The following is a 24,656-nucleotide window of genomic DNA, read 5'->3' as shown; positions in this document are numbered from 1 at the left end:
AAATCTAGTTTTAAATTCAGAAGAGTAAGAAAATCTGTTCATGTTACACTTTAAAATATCCATATTCACAGAGTATTTGAATGCTGGAATTAAGAACTCACACTCATAAGCATATGCAAATATAAAAAATCACATGCACAAGGTATTATTAGAAACACAGAATAGCTCAAATTGGAAGGGATGACTAGAGATTGTCTAGTCAAATGTCCCCAGTGCCATGTCCAGATATGTTTTGAATGTCACCAAGGATGAAGACTCTATGAACTTTCTGGACAACCTATTCCTATTCAAACACCCTCACAGTAAAAGAGGGTTCATGCTTAGATGGAATTGTTTTAATTTGTGCCAATTGCCTCTTGGCCTGGCTCTATCTGCTTTAGTCCCTCCCATCAGGTATGTATGTACATTGGTAAGAACCCCTCAACTAGAATCTCTTTTAAGCCAAACAGTCCCAGCTCTCTCAGCCTCTCCTTCTACGTTAGATGCACCAATTCTTTATTCATCTTTGTATCTCTCCACTGCATTTACTCCTGTACATCTGTGTCTCTTGTACTGGTGGGCCCAGGACTGGACACAGCACTCCAGATGATACATTCTCACTGGTACTGAGAAGAGGGGAGGATCAATTCTCTTGACCAGCTGGCAACACTCCCTTTATCGAATCCCAGATGCTGCTGGGCCTTCTTTGCTGCACTGCAGGCTCATGGTCAACTATTTGTATATCAGTATCCCCTGGTCCATCTTTGAAAAGCTTTCCTCCTGCCCTCAGTGTGTACTAATGCATGGAATTGTCCTTCTTCAGGGACAGAACTTTGCACTTCCTATTGTTGATCTTCATGAGTGTCCTATAGGCCCAGTTCTCCAGCCTGCTGAGGTTCCTCTGCATGGCAGCGCAACCATTCAGTCTGTTAACTACTCCTTCCAGTTTTCTATCTCTGTAAACCTGATGAGCATGCACTCTGTTCTACCACTCAGGTCACTAAATGAAGAACGTTAATGAACAGTACTAGACCCAGTATTTGAACCTGAGGGAACATTACTAATGACTGGCTTAGAGATGGACTTAGTTCTTTTTGAAACCATCAGTTCAGCTCATGAGGATCACCTCTGCCCAAACCAGTACCAGGTCAACTCATATTCCATTTGCTGCTGATATACCTGTAAAATCCCATCTTGTTACATTTTACATCCCTTTTAGATTCAACTCCAGGTGAACATCGGGTTTCTCAAACTCATTTCTGTCTCCTTGAATGATGTCTTCTTCAAGGTCACCTGATCTTGCTTCCTTTTATGTATGTTTCTTTTTTATGTTCGAGTTTTGTCAGGAGATCCCTGTTCATCCATGTTGGCCTCCTGTTGCCTTTATCTTCCTACATATTGGGACTGGTGACTCTTGAGCTTGACGGAAGACAATATCTAAAATCAAACAGCTCTCCTGGTCCTCCTCCTCTCCAGATCTACTTAATATATGATTATTCCATACTGTACTGGGTTTGCATGGTCAGGTAACTGCTGAATGATCTCTCTGTCCTTATCTTGACTCATGAACTTTTGATTTTATTTTCTTTCCCATTTTAATTTCTTTATCCCTGAGGAGGGGCAGTGATAGAGAAGCTTTGGTGGGCACCTGGCACTCAGCCAAGATAAACCCACCACATCAGCAGATCACTGAACAGACCATGGTCTGCCTTCCTGATTTCCAGGTTATGATCTTGCCATTTGTTTTGTGTCCTTCCCTCAGTATCCTGATCTCCACAATCTCATGGTCACTGCAACAAAATATGTTCCCTGACCTTCACATTTCCAATCAGTTCTTCCTTGTTTGCAATTATCAGCCCCAGAGCACATCCACTTGCTGGTTTCTCAGTTATTGGTATCAGAAGTTATTATCAACGCACTCCAGAAGTTTCCTAGATTCCTTGTGCCCTGTTTGTTGCCTTTCAGATCTTAGACAGGCCAAAGTAATTCATGTGAACCAGGGACTGCAAATCACAGATTGGTTTAGGTGGAAAAGACCTTTTGAGGTCATCTAGTCCAACTTGCCTGCTCAAGAAGAGTCAGCCAGGGTAGGTTGCCCAAGACCAAGATGAAAGTTCCATCTTTTATTTCTTCCTCGTGAGGTGATCCGTAGCAGATGGCTAATACAACAGTCACCCGTGTTGGTCTGCCAGCCAGTCTTTACCCATAAGGTCTCAGTTGGCTCACCACTCAGGCAGAGTTCCATTCCTGTTGCTGTCTTGCCAGCCTGCTCTTCCTAAAGATCCTGAATCCAGGCACGGTAGTGTTTTAATTGTGTAAGCTGTAGCACTTTCACTCTGTGATTCCAATGAGGTCGCAGCCCTGCAACTACATGCAGACCTCTAAGTTCCTCCTGTTGGTTTCCCATGCTGCATGCATCAGTGCACAGGCACTTCAGAGAGACAACTAGTTGTGAACATTGTTCCAAGCAGAGTGTTGAAGTTTCCTCTCTAAAGCCACCATCTCAGCACTTTTATTCATACACATACACTTCAGGTGGGCCCCCTCCCTTCAGTCCTTATTACTTTTGAAGTATCTTGTGCCTGTATCAGCCACAACTTATCCATATCTTGCTCTCTGCTTGCCAGTGCAGTCCACCACTTCTTCACTTGATTGTGGGTCACCATCTGCCTCTCCCATTTCTCCTATTTCAGGGTTTGCATCACCAAGCTGGTGGGAAACAAGGCTGGTGGGTCTTCAAGAAGAGAAGTCTGAACTACTTTTTCTAATATTAATACTATCTTACATATGTAAAAGTTTCTATTGAGATTCCAACACATATGAAGCTGAAAAGACTTTAGTTGCACCACTATTAAAACAATTTGGTTGCAGAAAAAATGTAAAACATGTACCAATAGATGCTATTTTTTTCCCACAGCTCCCTACTTTGTCTGTTTTTGTTATCAAAATACCAACTTAGAAATTTTTGGAGCAGTCTGTGTTAAGAGCATGGTCATGTAATTTACAGAAAGAAACACATTATTAACTGCATTTCTTTTTTGTGTATGTATACGTATTTTTTAACTCAAAACTTGAAACAGAATCTGTGTGACTAGGAAGTCACAGAGAACCTCTTCCCAATACTCTTATTTGAGAATGACATCAGTCTCCATGATTCAGGTTATAAAGGAATTATTACAGTATTTTGATTAAATAATGTCCTTTTGTCCACAAAAAGATACAGAAATATATAGTATCTACCTGATACGTTATTTCATCAGAGTTTGCAGGTGCTGGATGGGGTGTATGGCTCACCAGTATAACTTGCTGTGAGCCTGATCCACTTTGGCTAGTGAGACTGGAATCTGTGAGTATAGCAGGGAACTGTTGACCCTACCAAAGAGGTGAGAAGAAAAAACAAAAGCAGCAGAATTATATATTTAAACAGGTATATTTAAACAGCTAACTGTAGTCACGTAAATTTTCATCTACACTGAGATTTCAACCACACAATGACTCTAAATTTTCACTTTCTAGACTTCTAATTTTTTCAATCTCCCCACTCTGTAGATTGTATTGCCAATGTGTCTTTGGCTCTTTATTACATCACAAAAACATTACATTATGATAAAAATGAAACTAATGGTAAAGCTAGTGGGGAGATGATACTCCATACTATTTTTATAATTTTTTTATAATGCCACCTGTTATTAAAGATAGTCAATTAAATTCTGTCCTGTTGCTGTGAAAGGAACTGTTGCAGCTGCTCTTCAACTCTCATGTTCACAAAGAGGAAAAGAAAAAAATTACCATATTAAATAATAGTAATTAATATTTTTAGGAGTACTGTGCTGTATTACTGAATAGTGATGATGAAGTACACAGTTCATCACTAAAACAGTAGAACTTATCTATTCAATGAAAAAAAATAACCCTGCAAAATTTATCTGCACTTCTGTTTAAACAGTTCATGTTTCTAGATGCCAGTATGCACACATCTTTGGCAGAAAGAAGGAAAGTTAACTGCGTTTTCAAATAGTATGTATTTACAGGACAAAATTATTTTCTAGGCAAAATTTCCAGTTCCTGCCCTGAAAGACAGTAATATCACTTTATCTGTCAGTTCAGAAACGCATGTCTTACCTGTGAAGTGATATTAAGTGTAACTGCATCAAGACCACCTGACAACATTCCCTGAGTGTCAGCAAGAGTCAAAGTGACACTACCATCTCCTCCAACTCCTGATGAAGACATTACCAAATTCTGGGCAGAAACTGCAGACTGTGATATGGGTGTTGTTGAAGGAAGGTTTGTTCCACCTGTTGTATTAAGTTCTGGAATAGATGCAAAATGGTAAAAAAAAAAATCTGTTACATAAAAAACCTCTTAGCTGCCAACTTATTTTAAGTGAATTTAATTTCTATTTCTCATTCGCTAGGACTTTCTATTTTGGAGTCAACTAAACCAGTCAAACAGCTAATCGAGCATTAAAATTGTCAGAGTCAGATGATAAAATTAAAAAAATTTCATCTAAATGTAGCTTGATAGACATAATATTGACCAAACACGTGTTTGTGTGTATATAAACAGATATAGGTAGGAATTCATATATGTATTTAAAAACTCAAAATTTGAATACTAGAGTGACTTTGATATTTTATCACATTTGCAGCAAATGCACAAGATTCTTCTGTCCTCCAATTTATAGAAACAGCCTTTCAATACTTTTTTAACTGCCCTGAAGTACTAAAAGATACGTCTTCTTGCTTTCATTTTCTACTTACTATGTGGAATAAAGTTCATTTAAACTGACATAACAATTTAAAGACTCTGAAAAAAACACACAAAGCCCTGTAGTTCCTGAATCATAATGTGCAAGATTATACCATTTCATATTTAGTTATCTGGTCTAATATTTATTTTTTTAACAAAATGTTACCACTTCTAATTACAGAAATCTTTATATGCATACCTGGAGCATTTAGTGAAGGGCCCTGAGAAAGCAGCTGGTCATTGCTTATAGTTAATGTAGCACCTGTAGTCTGACTGCTGATGGTTGGCGCTGTTAGCCTTAAGCCAGTATTCAGATCACTGCCTCCAGAATTATGCTGAATAAGATCTTGGCCTGAATAGAAATTAGTCCTATTATAACTGGAAATGTCTCAACATTATTCTGCTACTGTTCTTAGAACTAAAAACAACAGATCATAAAATAATAAAAGTAGAAAATACAACCAAAACATAAAATTAATTTCTACAAATGCAGATTTTTATGCAGAGGTGCAACAAGTTTCTAATATAGATGTAATTATGACAATCTAGATCCTAAGATTTACAGAAATACCTGAGATTACTAATATTTAGACAAGTATGGATCTTACTTATCTAGAATTGAGATACCAAATTCATGAATCAGTAAAAATCCAGCAAACCAAAGGCCAAATGTGGTTAGTGTGACTTTTTAGAACTGCTATATAGATAATGAATTGCATTGAACAAGTCTTGTAAAGACATCACTTAACATGGTGTTAATTTTGCTTGATGGTCAACCAGCATAAAACATAAAAACTGAAACACAGAAACTGAAAACCAAATCTATCAGTTGTTGGACACCATATTTCTTAGATGAGTGAACATTCATGATCAAGCAGAAGAACACAGACATTATTGTCATGACACTTAAAAACACTAAACATGTTACGGAACATAAAAAAAGAGAAAAGAGAAAAGGAACAAAAGGAAATAAAATAAAAAACAAAGCAAAAGAAAAATGCACTAAATATTATACTAGATCTATTAAAGAAATATTATTAATCAAAATACAAACTTTTATTTTTTTTATTTTAACTATCTTCAAATGTTACCTCGTAAAATAGAGATCTGGTACCACATCAAAGATTTTTAAAAATACCAACCAGATATTGTAAGAGTGATTTCTTGAGGACTTCCTGATGAGGTCGCATTAGTAGAGCCTGAAGCATGAGCTAGAACTTGACTCAAACTGGAGTTATTTATGGTCAACATTATCTCATGTTGTCCATTTGAAGATGACACCATACCCTGTGAAGTTATGACTTGAGAAATGTCCTGTGCACCTAAATATAAGGGGTAGAACAAAAAAAAAAAATCCATGAAGAGCCTTTCATTATAATAGACAAAATCTTTTAAAGCATTATTTGCTGAACTACAATAAATGATGTAGTCAAAGGGAGATGCTAGAACATGCATTCTAAAGGATAAATTTTCATATCCAATTTAATCCTCTGTAGTTAAGATTTTCAGAACAAAGATTTTGTATTTTTCTTAAGACTTTGGAAGTTCTTAAGTATTTTCACTACATAGAATCACAGAATGGTCTGGGTTGGAAGGGACCTTAAAAAGCATCTAGTTCCAACCCCCCTGCTGTGGACAGCAACACTTTTCACTAGACCAGATTGCTCAGAGCTCCATCCAGCCTGGCACTGAACACTTCCAGGGATAGACAATCCACAACTTCTCTAGGCAACCTGTTCCAGTTCCTCACCATGCTCAGAGTAAAGAATTTTTTCCTAATAAATATCTAATATAAACCTACTCTCTAATCCACCTTCTGAAAAAAATTATATTAGCAAAGGGTAACACATAAAGCTGTAAAATTTGCTGAAGATGCTCATGCAAGAACTGCATGTTTATTTTATTAAATTAGGTATCTGGTTGGGGGGGGTAGGCAAGGGGTAACATTTTCTCACTGTGGATAATACCACTAAGTAGAACTAAGAAATTCAAAGCACAATAAAACTATTGACACTTCTCACCATTTGCACTGGTTGTCAGCACAGACTCCTGCTCAGACAGGGATCCTATTGTCATATTGGCAGATGATGTTACCGTGGGCTGCAAAGACAGGCCTGATATGGGCTGAATAACCACATTAGCTGGCACTGCACTTTCTGTTGCCTGGAGGGAGGGATTCTGTGGAGCCATACTGGGATCTCCAGTTAGTTGCTGAGTAAGTAAATTACTCTGCTGCAACGTCTGCTGTAGAATACTTGGATCAATCTGAAAAACAAGTTTCAACGATCAATCTGAAGTTAAAAAAAGATAGATTAAAATGAATATTCTTAACATAAATCCGGAATTCATATTTATTGCATATAGAGTAGATACAGTTCTTAAACTTTATAATTAACCATTTAAAACTTAAATTTATTTTTTATGTGTCAGCATATAGCCAGTCTCTTAAGTCACTAAGTATCAAATCTATTCAGATTCACCTGTAGATTCTTCCGTCAGCAAAACGTTTGAGAAATCAGGATCATAGTTACATATTAGTATGGAAGGCATCAGGTACACACACTGCTGGTACTCTGTACTGTCTTGTTAGTGCATGTAATGTTTATCATTGTCTTCAAGCCATTGAAAGTGAAAAGGCATGGAGCAGAAAGAAGAGTGATACCAGAAATTATTTATTTTTTTTCAGCTACTAGGGCTCATTAAGGTCCCAATTCACAATCCAAATACTGCTGTCTATAGTTAAAGACAGATTTTACTCTTCACGGACATTTAGTGATTGAGAAAAACAAAAATTAAAATGCCTTCATTTTACGCTAAAAACTCCTTGAGTAGAAAGACTCTGAGCAACTCAATACAATTCTGCGGATGTCCCTTCCCTAACCTTGGAGTTGTACCTGGCAATCTCTACAGTTCTCTAAACTCAACGATTCTGTGAAGCTAATCAAACACAACCAAGTTCCTAAAAATCATTGTTTCACGTCTTTCAAATACAAACTTTTAAATGTAATCATCTCATCTTTTTTCTGTTGTTCCTTTTACAACCTCAATAGGAATTGAAATTTTGAATCCAACTATTAAAAACTTGCATAATTACACAGGTGTCTTATTCTGTGCAATAATTTGGGCTTGTTTCAGGGGATCGGAGTGGGAGATGCCTTTTGTGAGCTGGGTGAGAGTCTAAAGTACTTTCAAAGTGAAGAGACAAAATGCAGTTAAAAGAAAAAACCCATATTTTAAAGCAATATGCCAAAATCCCAGATGAGTAAAAAAAAATTAAAAAGAAAGAAACCAAACCAGAAAAATACCCCATTGTGCAGCTATTTTTTAAGTCTTCTAACACTGTATAACTCACACAGCAAGGTATTGTCATGTGCCTCACTCTTCTAGAATTATGTATGCTCCTTAAACTTTCTTCAGCCCTCAAAGTGACTCCATAAAATTAAAAGCAAGAAATTGTAAGCAACCTACCTGTAATGTTATGTTGTTAATACTGCTGGCATCTATTCCAGAAATTTGAACATTTTGTCCAACCAGATTAGCAGCAAGTTGTAGCTGTATTCCTTCAAGAGTGGCCAAGCTACCATCTGTCAAGGACACAGTTAAGTCACCTCCAGCTACCAAAGAAAACAGTTATATTATAATGTTTTTATTTATCAGTATTGACTACCTCTTTTAGTTTGTTTATTTTTATAAATTAAATCAAGACAAAAGCTACGTAGACAACATTTATTTTATGCCAAGAAAAACAATCTGAAGTAGATGACTGCCTGTTTCAAAGCTTCATAAATTCTGTGTGATTTAAGGATTGTTACTTAACAACTAGCGAGTATCTTACAAAGCAAGAACTCCTCCAGAATAGCTTTGGAAATCTGGAGAAATTGGTATAAATTTCATTGGAAAGTGTGCCGCACCTAAACGCAGCAGCACTCACACATGATATTTACATTCTGACTCTGAATATACACACGAAAGCTACTGCCACATTTTGCACAGCACAAATGTTGTTCAGTATCAAAGTGTCAAAGTTCATCCTACGTACTAACATGGAAATAAAGGTATGTAAGCATTTGAAAACCAAAAATCTTCATTATTCATGTAAATAACTGGTGCAGAGAAACAGAATAACTGTTTTGCTTCTCCTCTTTTTAAAAAAAGGCAATAGAGTATTACCAAAAGGAATACAAGTACTTTAGAGCTGTTTGCTATCTATAATTTCTTCCTCTCTGCAGTGCAACACCACAGCAGAAACAAAAAGATCTTTTTAGGTGAACTGTATACGTTTTCCCCTTCGTTCTTAAATAAATAAATTTCTATTTATGTCACCAATGTGCATCGAACCATGAATTCAGTACAACTCTTACCTGTTTGGCAAGCAGTGTTTGCCATAACTTTCTGACCTCTAACAGAAAGCAAAGTTCAGAACTTGATCTCAACATCACCACCACCACGTCATCCATTTTTACCTGACACTGAAGCAGGCAGAATAGCCTGGCCCACAAGTCCTTGCTGAAGTAAATTTTGATCAAACTGACTTGTCAAAACGGAGTTATTCATGATGAAAACATTAGGGTCTGTAGAGGATGAATTAAGAAGGCTGACTGGTTGTAGTCCTTCAGTTGAAGTGCGGGCAACAGGCTTCCTAACTTTCTTTGTCTCCGGTTTATAATGACACTGTATGTGGGTTTTCCGGCGACCCGAAGTACGAAACCGTAAATCACAGTGTGGACATTTGAAGGGCTTTGCTCCTGTATGCAGACGCATGTGGACTTTTAGACTCCCTTTTGTAGAAAAAGAATTACTGCACACATGACAACAGAAAAGCTTCTGGCCTGGAAAAGTTTCAAAAACAGAAAGGGAAGTTATAAAAGCTCTAAAATATTGATAGCACTAAATCATGCATTTAACAAAAAACCCCAACATATTCTGGACTAATCTGAACAGAATAAATTTGAAATAACTGGACTTTTTCTTTATAATCTTGTCTGTTTTTCAAATGAATTAAGGATCTCAATGAAGGGCATATTAATTTTTTCCTATTACTAAAACTCAGTATGCTGTAAAAGCTTTCATGCAGAATCAAACTTGGTGACCTTCATGCCTCTGTCCTCCTCCTCATCTCACCTTCCTGACTAATCCAGTTGTTCTAACTACACAGTTCGTAAACCAGAGAACTAAAAGTTTTATCTCAACCTCTTCAGCATTTGGCTTCTACTTACTTGGCTATTCATTTCCTTTTTAATTCCAGCAGCTTTATTCTTCTGTTTCAATAATGCCACAATACTGACTAGAATTAATGGATTACAGGTAGGAAATGAATAAAATTAAGTGAGATAACATCATAAGACAAAAATACCAGCCCCTCAAAGTAATTTAGAAGTACAGAAATCTGACCTATACATATACAGACCTCCTTATCCTCTCTCCTTTCAGATTGCATAACATTTGAAAAAAATCTTTGGTCTCAAATGGAATTGTTAATGTACTACAAGTAACAGCAAACTATGGAGTTTATTTCCTTAACCAAATCCACAGTTGTACAATTCACAAAAAGCATAATGTAAATATCTGGCAGAAAACATGCCACTGCAGCTGAAAACTCCCTATAACTCCTGAAATTCCCAGACCTTCCAGCACAATATTGCTTTCTAGCTAAACAAGGGAAAGAAATCAATGCATTTCATAAAGAAATCACAAAACCAATGTGTGCCTATGATTCCCGGTATTGAATTCTAGTTTCCATTTACACAGAAGAATCTCTCATCAAATTCCTGAATTCAATTCAACCTACTTCAAATGACAGATTTAGATTACAAAACCCTGGCACTGCTGTCACTTTTTCTTCATCAAAACTAAGTAAAACTCTCTGACAATGTTCTGTTTCAAATAACGCAGAAGAGCCCAATAACATGAGCCAGTAAGACAGTGGGAATCTGGGCTGCAGAAAAGCTGTCTACCACATTCAGGGTGCCACAAAGGAAGCCATCTAGCAGTCTTTCTCACTATATAAAAAAACCCCCACCCAATGGTAGAAAAGGGAAATAAAAAAAATAAAAGCGAGAGAGAAGAAAACAAAAAAAAGTAAGCAGGAAAGAGCAAACTGAACATCTGAAGTCCTGTTATTTAAATATTCAAGGAGATTATTACCTGACTCTGGACAAATCTAATGTAAAATATTCCATTAAAGATAGTGAACAAAGAGATGCAATCTCTTGTTAAGTCCCACAACTTTCCAACTGCTTGAATCTGGACATACATGACCAAATGCCTGCCCTGTTCTTTTGATTATCCTTAGTATCCACTACTGTCTGAGACAAGATACTAATCTACGCGATGATCTGATGTAACACATAAGTAGTATTTCTTACTAAACAACAGAAGAAAATACAAATATAGTGCAACAGAGAGGGAGCTTCCATGAGCAAAATAATTATGTATTACAGTATTAAAAGCTTCCTATCTTGTCTTTTGTACTTTTGAAAAGAGATAATAATGAAGCTTAATGAAACTGTAGCCAGTTTTAGAAATTAATTAGTTCAGGACTGGGTTTATTACAGAAGTTCAATGGTAAGAAGAAAACAAGTATGAAAGATTTAGAGGGTTTTTTAATTAACGCAAAATTAGGGTTGAAGAACACCTCTATTAAAATCAGACCTCTCTCAGGAATACAGAGAAACTACTGTAAAAACCTAAATATTACAGATATTAGGTTTATATTCAACTTGCATGATTCAAACAGCTGAACGCTCAAATTTTTTGTACTCTTCTTTTTCAATTTACTTAGCAGCGCAAACATTAATGTTTATCATTTTTTTCCTCTAGTTTAACTTTATAAAATCCCTCAACTCCACCTTCTTGCTCAGGAAAATCATTTATCATCGAAATGCTACAGAAGATTTGATGCAAAAATGTTATGGATACTTGCACACATAATTTTTGCAGAAGCTAAGTGTATGACTGCTTTAGAAGCCTAATAATAGAGAAGGCTGTAATAATATGGATTTTTCAAAATGTCCTAATATGATTAACTTGATGATGCCATAAGTACAAAATTTCACTGACTACTGCCATTCATTGTGCCATATGCTAGATCCCAGCGAAAACATACCATTCCTTGCAAGATTTGTACTGAAAACAGCTGGTCAAGAAAGCAACCAGTTTCTAAACACAGACATTCAAAATCTTACTGACCTGTGTGTGTTTTAACATGACAATCCAGAGTGGATTTTACAGTGAAACTCTTTCCACATTCTTCGCACTTATACGGCTTCTCTCCAGTATGGATACGAACATGCCTAATAATTCCAGAATACATGTACATCTGAATTTCTACTTTTATGTCAGTTTGCAAAAATATTTATTTTCTATCTTACTAATTTTAGAAGTAATTAAATACTTATACTATCATAACACTAAGCAGAACAAGTAAAGAAAACTGAAATATTTGCCTTTTTTTTCCAACTGATTTTTACATGCTTTTACATGCAGGTCTTATAGCAAGAAAAAATAATTTATTCAAAAACTTCATAATAATAATTTCAATACTGCAAGAAAATAAATATGAAAAGGCTGGGTTAGTCATAGTCAGAAAATGTATTTTATATCTTGACGTTATGTAAATATGAGTCAAAATTCAACTTAGACATAAAGAGTTATATGAAACTATTATTGCTTAAGTTTCTGGTGAACAATTTAGCAAATTAAAAACACACAAAACTTTTTCATTCCTTACCTGACTAAATCACTGGGTTTTTTAAAACTTTTGGGACAATAACTACAACAGTTGGCATATTTGGGTTCTGCTTCCAGTTCTGCTTGCTTATCTTTGATCTCACTAATTCTGTCTTTCTCTGCAGCAGACTGGACAAGAACTTTTTCTGAGACAGTGGCACTTTCTTGAGGCCTAATCTTTGCCAGTTCTGCTGTTTCTTCTTCTGTAAAAGTTATGACACCAGGACGAGATTTTCTGGAAGTTCTTTCAGAGTTTTCATCATCATCTTCAACACATGCAACTTTTAAGAAAAAAAAAAAGGCAAAAAAAAAAAATCAAACCAAAACAAAAAAACATGTTTGTTTAGTTTAATCTATCAGCTGAAATTACAAAAAATAGAAGGGTTTATTATTAAACACATCGCCACTACATTACGTGCTTGGACTTCAATCTCTTTCAAAGGTCTAATTACTCATGTCCGTACTTCATTTTAAAAAAAAAGCTGAATTTCTGATTCTTATTTTTACAATAACTAATACGGGTATAAGTAATTTAGGACAAAAAATGTTCTACTTTGGTGACATACTAAAGTAACTATGTCACATACAGTACCTCGAATACACTGGACAGATCCTAGAAAACATTTCTTTAAACAATTTAGATAACACAGCAATTTTAGCAGCTCTGGACATCAGACATTATCCATGCTGGAAGGCTATTTTGTAATATTACTGTTACAGCATTCATGTAATCCACCAAAACATCTGTATTTCTTATGGAGTAAGGACTGTAAAAGTAAAAGTGAAATAAATTACCTCCCCCTCCTGTATCTGTAGCTGCTGCTACAGCTGAGGAGACTGTCTGATGTTTTTTCATATGTTTTTTGCAGTGAACAGTTGTTCGAAAGCTTTCATCACAGAATGGGCACTTGTAAGGCTTCATGCTCATGTGAGTTGCCATGTGCCTGGTAAGGCTGCCATTAGTTGTGAAGGAGGTATTGCAAATGCTACAGCTGAATGCTTTAACTCCTTAAAGTAACAGAAACAAATAAGTAGCATGCTATTTGTTTAAGTTTGCTTACACAGGACATTTACAAAACCCAAACATGGTTTAAGCTAATATAGAGCTGGTATACTCTGTTACCTGTATGAGTCTTCTCATGTGACTTAAGAACTCCTGAGGAAACAAAACCACGTCCACAGAGTTGGCATTTATAAGGTTTCTCACCAGTATGTGATCGTACGTGTTGTTTCAAATGGCTGGATTTCTTAAAACCCTTGTTGCAATATTCACATCTATTAGAAGAAAATTGTTTTCATTAGTTGTATACAATTACTAGCCATAAAAGATTCAGGAAATTCTGTAACGGAACATAGAAGTGTAACAAACCTATATGAACGCCTACTTTGATCTTCATTATCCTCAAGAAAATGAGGCCGTTGGGTATGCAATTCAAGTTCTTCTTGTGGTGACTGATCTTGTATCAAGCGAGTAGTCTAAAAATCAAAGCCTCAAGTAAATTTCAATAACACGATACTGAAATAAAGTCATACAAACAGGCAACAAAAAATTTACAGCATTTACAGTCAATACCAGTAATCAAATTTATGCTTTCATAAATTTTGACAAGAAACTAAGCGTTCCATATGACACCTAGCTCTTTCATAGTGAGAAGGCAGGCACCAAAATGTTCACCTACTGTATTGGAATAAATAGACAATGTGGGGCATTTATACTTCTCTGAATCTACACAAAAACGTATTTAACTTGTCTAGGTTTTCTAATGTTGGAGGAGTTAAATTCAAAACTAGAGAAGCCATTTTAAACATTGAGTAGCAAAACACAGTGCTGCTGAAGACTTCACTACTTTTTGAGCATTCCTGTACGTAAAAGCCACTATAGAATAATCCTTAAAAACAACAGCACGTTTTAAGATTTGAAGAGAAGGAAACTCCAAAGCCTGTAGGTTGAAATTACTCAAACTCTTCCAGATCCTAAACCCCACTTTAGTTCTCTGGCTGACATTTGCAACTCGCAAACAAGCTTGAAGAGACAATAACTCATGCAGATCATCATGGTAAGTACATTACGACAGGTGGTCTTCATGCTAGGTGCTGCCACCATCATAAAAAGTTATATTTAAACTGTATTTTTAGCAATTGAGTTCTTTTACAAATTTAACGAGATGAAAACCACACAAGAACAACATCACACATTGTGATATGCAACCTCCATGAATGACCACTATACATGTGCAATTTTTTTTTATTGTTTGATCATATATATCTATAGAAATCAAAGAATTAGGACAAAAGATAGTGTGATAATGTACAATTATTTCATAACTTTATGTCTTTTTCCTCAGTTTTAACAGTGCAATCCAACTCTACAGCATTATATCCTTTTTTAAGTCTAGAACACCAAAACATACAATTTCTTTTTAGAAACATGTAATCAGGTCACTTATCCTCTTCCCACCCCCGTTTTCCAGTTGCTAAACATAAGCAATCTAGAAAAGAAATCCTGAAACTTTTCTGACTTCTTATTTTACTTACCACCAATGAAATGGGGCAAAGAAACTCACCACTGAACACAAAACAATGAAGCCTGCCTTCTAGCAGTACTTACTACATTAATAGTGTCTGTATTTGGAACCTGAAGAAGGGCTGGTGGATGGTAACTCGTTGAAAGAGCCTGAGATTCAAGTGTGCTTGAATCCTGCAGCTGCTGTACAGCTGGAAATTGAGTCTGTTGATTGTAGCTGTCGTTCACTGTAAAACCTGCCAGAAATTAAACAGTCACAAACCTGGAAAATACACTGAATTGGACTTTGAATAACACCACACTTCTCTGAAAACTACCTTGAAAAGAAGTTAAGTAGTATTACTACATAGTAATACTTGTATTCTTCACTGTTGAGTGTCAAAAGACACAAATGTTTCTGGCATCTACGTAATATGCATAATAGGGTTACTTACCATTAGCTGGAATTCTATTGGAAAATCTCCTCCACAGAAAAACACTGTTTGAAGTTTCTTCGTAGTGCCACAATTACCTTAGAGCCATCGAAATTTTGAATTTCTTGTATGTAAGCATGCATGTGTCAAACAGGTTGACCCATCTCCCTTTATCCACGTTGGTACCACGCTCCCTTAACTACACTGGAAGCCGATCACAAGGATGCAAAGCTCAGTGGGGAGGATGGCGGGTGAGTGGAGGAGATGACCCAATAGGAGAACTCCAGTTTCTGATAAAGTAACCCCATTTTCTCCTACTTTGGATCTCCTCCACATATTCCCACTCTTTAGATAATAGTAAAGTAGAGCCTCTCAAAGGCAAACTGCAAAGTAAAAAATAAACATATTTTTATTCACATTTCCAGTAAAAAGACCTGAAATTTTTATTTGGTTCTGTTCTCCCAAAATATCAGATCTTAATCACCTCCTTTTCTAAATGAATGGATGAAATGATAGCAACAATGATTCAGAGCCAGGGAAATATAGCTCAGATTGCATTGTTTTTAAATGCTATTATAGATGTCCTTTATCAACCCTTTTAAGTCCTAATACTTCTAAAAAAACAACCCACAATGTAATGTGGAAAAAAATGAAACCACAAGTATCAGTAATTAAGGTATGGGCAACAATTTTAGTACTTCTGTGCAGTTTGCCTTTAGTGGACAAAAAGGGTGAAGATTATGAAAAAAGGGCAGAAACAAACCCACATCGGAAGACCAAAGCATCAAAGGCCAAAAAGCAATGCTTAAAGAATGTTTTGAATTACAGTATAACAGAAACTTGGATGTGTTAAGTTTAAGCAGAAATTTTCCCAAAAGACCCTTTCCACACCAGAAGAATACTGTAATCAGTAGAAGAAAAAACCCTACTCATATGCTATTGCTTACATCATAGAATGAAAACCCAGAAATGTAAACAAATCTTGAAAGTATTATTAGTCAGGTCATAATTTGACACCAAATCTATCGTTGCAATTTCTATATAATTTTCTCTCCTACAACTTGTAATCCTACAAGATTACAAGAAAAAAAAAAGGATTCAACAAGCTGAACCTTGCACCTCAATTACTTAGTGAAATGACAAAATAAAAAAGTAGCCTGAAGAACAGCAATGGAAAGTTTTGCAGTGATAAAAGGGCTGCTAATTTATGCATTTCAAATAAATTTTAGAAGTATCTTTATAGAAAAATGGCATTCCCACTACACTAGATGAGTATACAGAAAAAAACAAGACTCAAGAAATTGAAGCAAAGTGACGTCACTTCTATGCCCTACATAAAAAAAAAAAGGATATAACTATTAAATGTACAGAGAAACAGCTACCTAAAAAACCTGAAACTTTTTTTAATCAGCAGGTAAATTGTACTAGCTGAGAAGGAAAAAAGAAGTTACTATACCATGACCTGTTTTGCTTCACAGTGTTTAAATAAAAGCAATTATTGACATCCTGAAAAATTTCCCAGGACTGTGCAACAAAATGCTCAGAAGAAAAGTTCTGAATGTAGAGGTATTTGAGGACAAAAAGAAAGAAATACTACTTCTGAAAGTAGTTCTGAAATAAATATGGACCAAAGCTGTGACAAGAATATATTTGATGCATTCCCATTTTGCCCAACACCTAACATGAAGGTCATTTTCCACTCAAAAAAGATCTGACAACTTGAGCATGCTCAAAGGCATTTGCTACCACCATAAAATTTCTACAGAACAGCATTAAAAAAACCCACACCACCAAACACCAAAAATCAGACATTCAGTCTGAGAGAGAAATAAATTTCATAACCTTTTTTTTTCTGCTCTTTTTTTTTTTTTTCATCGCTATATATTGTTTCCCTGAAGCTTTTGATAAATCTTCAAAGAACAGAGAACATCTGAGGCTCTGTATAATAAGGGGAGTCTCTTACTATGACTATGAAGTCTTCTAAAGTTGGAATTGCATTTTGCATTTTTCAGTACAAGTAATCATTTATGTTGCTTGGGGTTTTTTTGGCTTTCGGACATCACCCAACCTATTGTCTTCTATATTAACAAAACATATTGCAAAATAGAATACTCTGGAAATCAGTTTACTAGTGGAAAGATGTGTCTTGCACATGAGAATGAGAAAACAACACCATGATACTCATAGCAAATACAATATTTTAGTTTAGACAAAACTTCAAATCTTTACTGACAGATCCTTCGAATTCTAACATTACCAACATCTACATGCACATGTGCATTTCAGCTGGGACCAGTGCTTAGCAATTAAATGTTCTGCAGGCTTGCTTCTTAGGCAACTTTTGCAACCAGCTGAACAGTACTGACTGGAATCAGTGCGTAAATAGTTACTGAAAAATCAGAATGTCCTAAGATTGCAGATCAACTTCTTAGGAAAGCAAAACAGCAGTCTGGTGGCAAAGGTATATTTCTATGGGCTACAGAATAACATTTGGAAGCATTTGGAATTCTTGTAGTTTTTCAAGGTCACTCACCTATCACTACTATTTGAATTATCATTCAACCATGCTTACAGGGAGACTTTAAAGGAAGAAAAGGTGATGTAATTTATATGAAAACACATTTGGTGACATATTATTCAATAACCCCAAACCAATTTCATATGAAAGATACACTTGGTTGTTCTGACATCACTAAGAAGTCTTGAAATGAAGATGCCTGAACACATAAACTACCAAGAACACAAGTCCTTTTCCTCAGTCTTCAAATCTAGCTCAAATGAATCATAGATTATGATACAGCAGCACCCTCACAAGATCTGCACTTCTTTACAAGTCTGAACACATCAAGAAGAAAACCTATCTGAACAAACCAGAAATTCAACAGAAGTATTACAAACAAACCTGAAAGAGTAAGTTCTGGCAGGTCTGTGCAGACCTAGAAATCAGTCTCATCTGGCTGAAATGCTAAGATTTTTTTTCTTAAAAAAAAAAAATAAAAAAGAGAAATCAAAAAACCTATCAAAGATCTTTCATAACTCCTACATTGTTTTATTAATAAACACTGAACCAAAATATTTTAACAAGAATACAGCCTATAAATACCAAGGATAAAAAAGACATAGTGTCTTAAGCTTTAGTGTTCTGCCTAGCTGATAGGAAAAAGAAATTAGGAGCATGAAGCACAGATGCAGACATAGGGAGAGGGTCGACCAATTTAACGCATGCATCCGCGCAAATGCTTACCTACCTGAAATTCAAAAATTTTGAAGGGCTCCAGGATCTTCAAGGAAACTTCAAAGAGTTGGGAATCTGTGGATGAGATTCCAAGTAGAATAGGAGACATCTTATACAAACGAGACTTTAAAAAGCCCACACCACAAATGTTCTGATTCTCTGTACCAATTCTACAGTGTACCGATGATCAGTCTGGATTTCTGACGATGAAAGAATTGTTTTGTGAGTTCTAGAAGAGTCTCTGTCCTCCCCAAGAAATCATTCAATATTTATTTAATAGAGAAGATACACATACGTAAAAACTGAAGTTTAAATAAGATAACAAAACAATGTTCACATATTGGGTTTTCAAATTCAAAGGAGCCACTAACAAGGAAACAAAACCACCACTCTTCAGATTAACATAGAGTTAAAGGCTGCACTTTTTTCTGTAGTCTCTTTTCATTCATTTGAAAAAATGTAAAAGGTAACCAATGAAAATCGTCATAGGATTTTAAGAGGACCTGGATCAGTCTTGTTTAATAAAGGTGGAGACTTTAATTTTTTTTCTTTACATACAAAGCAGCACAACCTAGAGAATTAAAATCAGAAAGTTATGCTATTTCTCATAGTATCATGCAACTTACCCAAGTCAATTAAGTTTTTACAAAAGACGTTATAAAACTTAAAATGACACTATGTCAGCTGGTCAGCCACTGAGGTATGCTTCCCAACCAAAACAAATGAAAACCCCTTGAACATTCCTCATGTAAGGAACTCCACGTGCCCACCCTGTCCCTCCCCAAAAAAACCCCAACCACCATAAAAACCTCAAAACAAACCCAAACAAAATTAGTAGCTTCATACTAAGCAACAATTCAAGAAATCCAGCTCTGAAAAGCAAAGAAAGGCAGTCGTTTCTTCATTATTTGCAGGCTACATAAGCCTTACACATTTCTTTGTCTTTTATAGGGAAAAAAAGTTTTCAAATGCTTCCAATCTCTTAATTTGTTACTTACATTGCTCTATAAAATACAAAAGGAAACTGCTGTGGAGAGCTGAAAGTATGATTTTTTACATGACTACATTTTGCACTGTCTTTTTTCAAAATGAATCCAAACAGCTACTCAGTCAAATCTTACCGTGTTTCTGATCATTTCAGGTTATGAGCATGCATATTTAGGGGGAAATTTGTGTAAACTGCCACAGCAATTTCAAACACAATCAAAGAAAGAATATGAAATGCCTGACTATAAAACCCCTACTGTAATGACTAGACATCGGCTCATAAAAGCAAAATCTATTTATACTTAAGTATTCAAAATATTCTACCAAGTATAGCTTCAAAACAGTAATTGTTTTGCAAGTCCTCTGCATTGCAGTTACTCTGAGTGCAGGTGCTTACTTTAGAAGTGCTTTATCATAGCTATGCTGAAAAGTCAGATTTATAAAAACTACTTTTGTAAAACCTTTATTCATTACTAACCTTGTGATAAGCCCTGTTGATCAAATGGCTGCTGTGTTATAGCCTGTTGTTCAAACTGAGTGATGTTTTCCTGTAAAGCATGCTGGGATGTCACAAATCTATCTGAAGTGGGGAAGGGAAGGGGAGAAGGTGGGAGGAGAAAAGAAAAGAGAAAAATATCAAGAAGATGTAAATAACTGCATATTTCAGTTGTTTCCAAACTCCTATATTTTATAGTCACTGAATTTGCACTGCATTAAAAATAAGCAAAAAATTATGGGCTGAACAAGTATTTAAATCTTGGGTTATAGCACACTTTACTTATATTCCCCTGTTGTACTTGCTAACATTACACCATGAAAAAGAACAAATAAGCAAAACCAAAATACTTTGTTTCACTATTATGTATAAGTACATCAAATATTTCATATTCTCTCACCTCAAAACACAAGCATTACTTTCTAAGTAGACTATACAGAAGTGCTTTTTATTAATAAGAGCTGATGCGCTAAAATTTTGTACTATTTTTCTGTATATTAGTTTAGTAGTTTTGTTTGCTACTACTAAAGAGTGCAAATCTTAATCAATCTTTTTATATTTTAACACTAAACCTAAACAGCAATGAATGAAATTGTACAATATACTTTAAGTAGCTAGCCTTTACTCCCTGTATTTTTCTATTTGTTTACTTGCATTGTCTTGAAACCCAAAGGACTGAAATTTGTCAAGAAACCATTATTTGAGAACTTGTAAACTTACCTCATTATAAACCTAATTGTATTTCAAATACTCACCCTCATCTTGCTCTAAAGGTTGGTCAGCCAACTGTTGTTCTAGTGCTGCTTCTTCTGTGCCTACTACTGGTTGCTGGTCTAACTCTAAAATAGCCTGCTGATCTGTTGCAACAGCTTCTGACTGCTGTAGCTCATCACTTTGAATCTCCACTTGCATCTGTGTAGAAACATGAATGCTCTGCTGATCTACTGTAGAATCATCTATTGAAGAGGACTGCTGATTCTGCTGAAGTTGCTGTGCAAGCTCATATCTGCAAAGAAAGGTAAGAAAGCCTTGTTGTGGTTTCAGTTAGACACTTACCGTAACTATTTACGTGAAAAATTTATTATTTTTATTATACACCATAATTTACTACACCTTCAAAAGGTACCTATGTGTTTGCTACCCATAAATAAACATCCATAGTCAAATTTATGCATTTGTTACAGAGCAAAGCTGCCTTTCCAAGTATCTTTAAGGAACAGCTACTGAACTACATTGAAGGATTCATGTAAAAATTGTAAACATACCTATGAGTCTTCATGTGTTTTTTACAGTTTAGTGATGTTTTGAATGTCTTTTGACAATACGGACACATATACGGTCGAAGATCATTATGGATCCCCATATGTCGCCTAAGGCTACCACCAGTAGTGAAGGCCCCATTGCATACAACACACTTGAAAGCTTTCAATCCAGTGTGTGTTCTAATATGTGCTTTCAGAACTCCAGCTGACACAAAACCTCTTCCACACTGAGAGCACTTAAATGGCTTTTCACCAGTATGCGACCTTTTGAAGAGAAAGCAGAAGATTTAACAGTTTGATTTACAAAGTATTAAAGGACTAAATCTTAAAATGAGCAAAATAAACCAAACTAAGGTGACAGTTGTATGGATGGAAGAAGCCTCAGTTAAGAAAATCCAGAAATTAAAACTTTAATAACTTTAACGTCAAAGCTCACTGTCTGTAAAACTGCAATTTGATCTAATTTTCAAGCTACCCTTTCTTTTCAAAAGAAGGTTGGATTAGTTACCTCCACTGCTTCTCCTCCATTCTAAATTTTTCCTTCTCGAAACCAGGAGTTACATACAAAGCAGACAATCTGGAGTACGCAATTACAAAATTACCACAAGAATTCACAAGCAATGCTTGCTATTTTCTATACACAGTTTAGGAAAAAAACAGTCCAAGTGTTAATAAACTAAACTGCACACCGAACACTTGCATTGCTAGGACCACATACAGATATGAATTAGTTCAAAGCTTCCTCCAACTTTAACAGAAAAAAATCAATTACCACTGGTTCACTGTTTTAAGAGATGGTAAGAAAAAAGAAGTCTTCTCAGTGAATACTATATAAATTTCATGCTTTTCCATAAACTTCATATTACACACATTTCCTTTCTTCATTGTGTTTATTTTACCTGATGTGTTGTTTTAGATGACAAGATTTTTTATAGGCTCGATGGCAATAAAAACACTTGTATGGTCTCTCTGCATTATTCACAAAATTACTGTTAAAATAATTTTGGAAGACCTGGCTATTCCTTGGGATTGGCTGGATAAGACCTGCACACATAAACACATGCACAAAAAAAAGAAAAATTAATTGGTAAAGTTATCCAAAGCTGCAGTAGTCTGAAGAGCTAGCATTTGCAAAGAAAGAGCATCCAAAAATATTAAGACTGTGTATGTTTCCAGCACATATTTAAAATTATGCATACATCTATTTAGCATTATATATACTACACTGCACATGCTATTTTAGTGATAGTTCTTCTTTTATCCAGAGGTCCACCTCATTACAGTGAGTGCCCATGTCCAAAATAAGCATTAACTTTTTAAAAAGTTGACAGATACGAATTCACTGCTGATCCAATAATATCTTCTTCTTCCAACCTCGACCTTAACCAAGTGATATTTAATCAGTGTATCCCAGATGTATACTATAACTATAATATGCATTTTATGGAAAGTATAAAACACCATGATTACCTGACTTTACTTAAAGGATAAAAGTAGTCCATTAAAAATTGTTGTACTTATACATCTACTTCAGCTAATCAGTCAATTTTGCTAATTCTCTGAGTGCCTCCAAAAACTTATTGTAAAAAAACAACCCCAAAACCTCAAACCAATGTTTTTAAACAAACGCTTTTTACACACTGGTCCCTGAAGTCACTCAGGTGTCATTTTGGAAATTCAGTTGGAAGTTCCCACTACTAAATGTCCAGTTGGTTGAGAGAGTTGGACTTGTTCAGTCTGGAGAAGATAAGGTTTCAGGGAGACTTTATAGCAGTCTTTTGTACCTAAAGAGGGCTGGACAAGAGACATGGGTAGGGACTTTTTTAAAGGGCATATCACTATATGACAGGGGGTAATGACTTTAAGCTGAAGGAAGATAGGTTTAGATTAGATGTTAGTGAGGGTAGTGATTAACTGGAACAGGTTGCCTAGGGAAGTTGTGGATGCCCCATCCCTGGAAGTGTTCAAGGTCAAGTTGGACAAGGTGTTGATCAGCCTGGTCTAGTGGAAGGTTTCCCTGCCCATTACAGGGAGACTGGAAATAGGTGATCTTTAAGGTCCCCTGCAACCCACCATTCAAAGTTTCATTGAAATGTTAGTGCAGTAGGCTGTCTCAGAAGCAATCAACAGAAGGGTATAACCCCAAACATCATGACAGAATGGGGATAATAGCAGACTTCTCAAGTAAACCAACTCATCATCATTCACACAACTGTGACCTCAGAAGTACCCATCACAATACTAATAATACAATGGCTGATGGAATGATGAAAAGTTTCAGCAAATATACAAAAAGATCTCTTAATGGTCCTAAATATTCACCACAAAAGCCATTTATATTGTATTTTCCTTCTTCAGACTGCTTCATCTAGCTTGTTATGTTCCATATTCATAAAGGAAAGCCTGAATGGTTTCTGCTAAATTTCAAATGTAACTGAAAAGAGCAGAAGAAAAGGAGAGAGAATTCTCTCAATTTTAAGAAGAGATGGCAACAATAAAAACCAAAAACTATATCTCTCAGACTTGAAAGTGTTTTTACATGTATGTTATACATATATATATTTATATATATGTAAATGCCAAAACTTGCTTTGCCTTCCCCAACTAACTCAGTTAGTGTAGTAGAGTCATGTTCTGTTAAGAAAACTCCTACCAAAATAAACCAAAACCACCTCCAAAAAATCCCAACAACAACCCCCAAAACACAAACCACAAACCAAAAAAAACCCACCAAATCCAAACCCAAAACCCTACTTTTAAAATTACTTCTGGCATTCTTCTTTAGTGATATTTAGCAGTAGTATACAGGAGATGACACAAGTATTACAAATCAGAAGAGGAGAAACTCCATATGACAAATATTTACTCTCAAATTTATTTTTGATCTTACAAGATTAGAATAATTCAATTAACTCTTTAAATGAACTATAGCTGACTAACTTATGACCGTATACCAGGTTACAATGGTTCTAGTCTGCAGAAATTTCCAATAAGATACATAATAAATCAGAAATAACTATATTATATAAATAACTGATTTCTAATAAAACACTCCCAAACTATTTACTTAACCTGTTCAACTCAGATAAATGAAACATTTCTCTGAACTGTTAGAATAGTTAAAATTGGTGCTACTCTGGACATCGCATGTCAGCAAAACAAATCCAAATGGGAACATTTTATAAAGAAGTGTATTATTAGTTAAATTAAACTCCTCTCCTAATGTAAAAACACACTTTTTTTTTCCAGTAAGGATTATACAATTTCATTGTAAATAACA

General features: G+C 35.5%; 1 protein-coding gene across 5 annotated transcripts in view; it reads right to left on the bottom strand.

Annotated features, from left to right (window-relative positions):
* ZNF236 (zinc finger protein 236) overlaps window positions 1-24,656 on the bottom strand; it is a 70,672-nt gene that overhangs the window by 12,079 nt on the left and 33,937 nt on the right. For 3 of the 5 annotated variants that reach the window (XM_064658286.1, XM_064658250.1, XM_064658268.1), the window contains exons 13-29: window positions 22,276-22,420; window positions 21,380-21,640; window positions 20,870-21,120; window positions 20,097-20,198; window positions 15,068-15,219; window positions 13,829-13,935; window positions 13,583-13,734; window positions 13,255-13,467; window positions 12,461-12,740; window positions 11,920-12,023; window positions 9,195-9,560; window positions 8,200-8,345; window positions 6,753-6,996; window positions 5,874-6,053; window positions 4,931-5,083; window positions 4,102-4,292; window positions 3,220-3,351 (exon numbers count right to left, since the gene is read on the bottom strand). In XM_064658286.1, coding sequence (XP_064514356.1) covers window positions 3,220-3,351; window positions 4,102-4,292; window positions 4,931-5,083; window positions 5,874-6,053; window positions 6,753-6,996; window positions 8,200-8,345; window positions 9,195-9,560; window positions 11,920-12,023; window positions 12,461-12,740; window positions 13,255-13,467; window positions 13,583-13,734; window positions 13,829-13,935; window positions 15,068-15,219; window positions 20,097-20,198; window positions 20,870-21,120; window positions 21,380-21,640; window positions 22,276-22,420 — 3,179 coding nt within the window. The remainder of the gene's footprint in view (window positions 1-3,219; window positions 3,352-4,101; window positions 4,293-4,930; window positions 5,084-5,873; window positions 6,054-6,752; window positions 6,997-8,199; window positions 8,346-9,194; window positions 9,561-11,919; window positions 12,024-12,460; window positions 12,741-13,254; window positions 13,468-13,582; window positions 13,735-13,828; window positions 13,936-15,067; window positions 15,220-20,096; window positions 20,199-20,869; window positions 21,121-21,379; window positions 21,641-22,275; window positions 22,421-24,656) is intronic. The other 2 variants (XM_064658260.1, XM_064658277.1) reach the window with 2 other exon arrangements.

This window comes from Pseudopipra pipra, chromosome 1 (genome assembly GCF_036250125.1).
Source record: "Pseudopipra pipra isolate bDixPip1 chromosome 1, bDixPip1.hap1, whole genome shotgun sequence".
Classification (NCBI taxonomy): Eukaryota; Metazoa; Chordata; class Aves; order Passeriformes; family Pipridae; genus Pseudopipra; species Pseudopipra pipra.
This window is presented reverse-complemented; position numbering and strand designations above follow the sequence as displayed.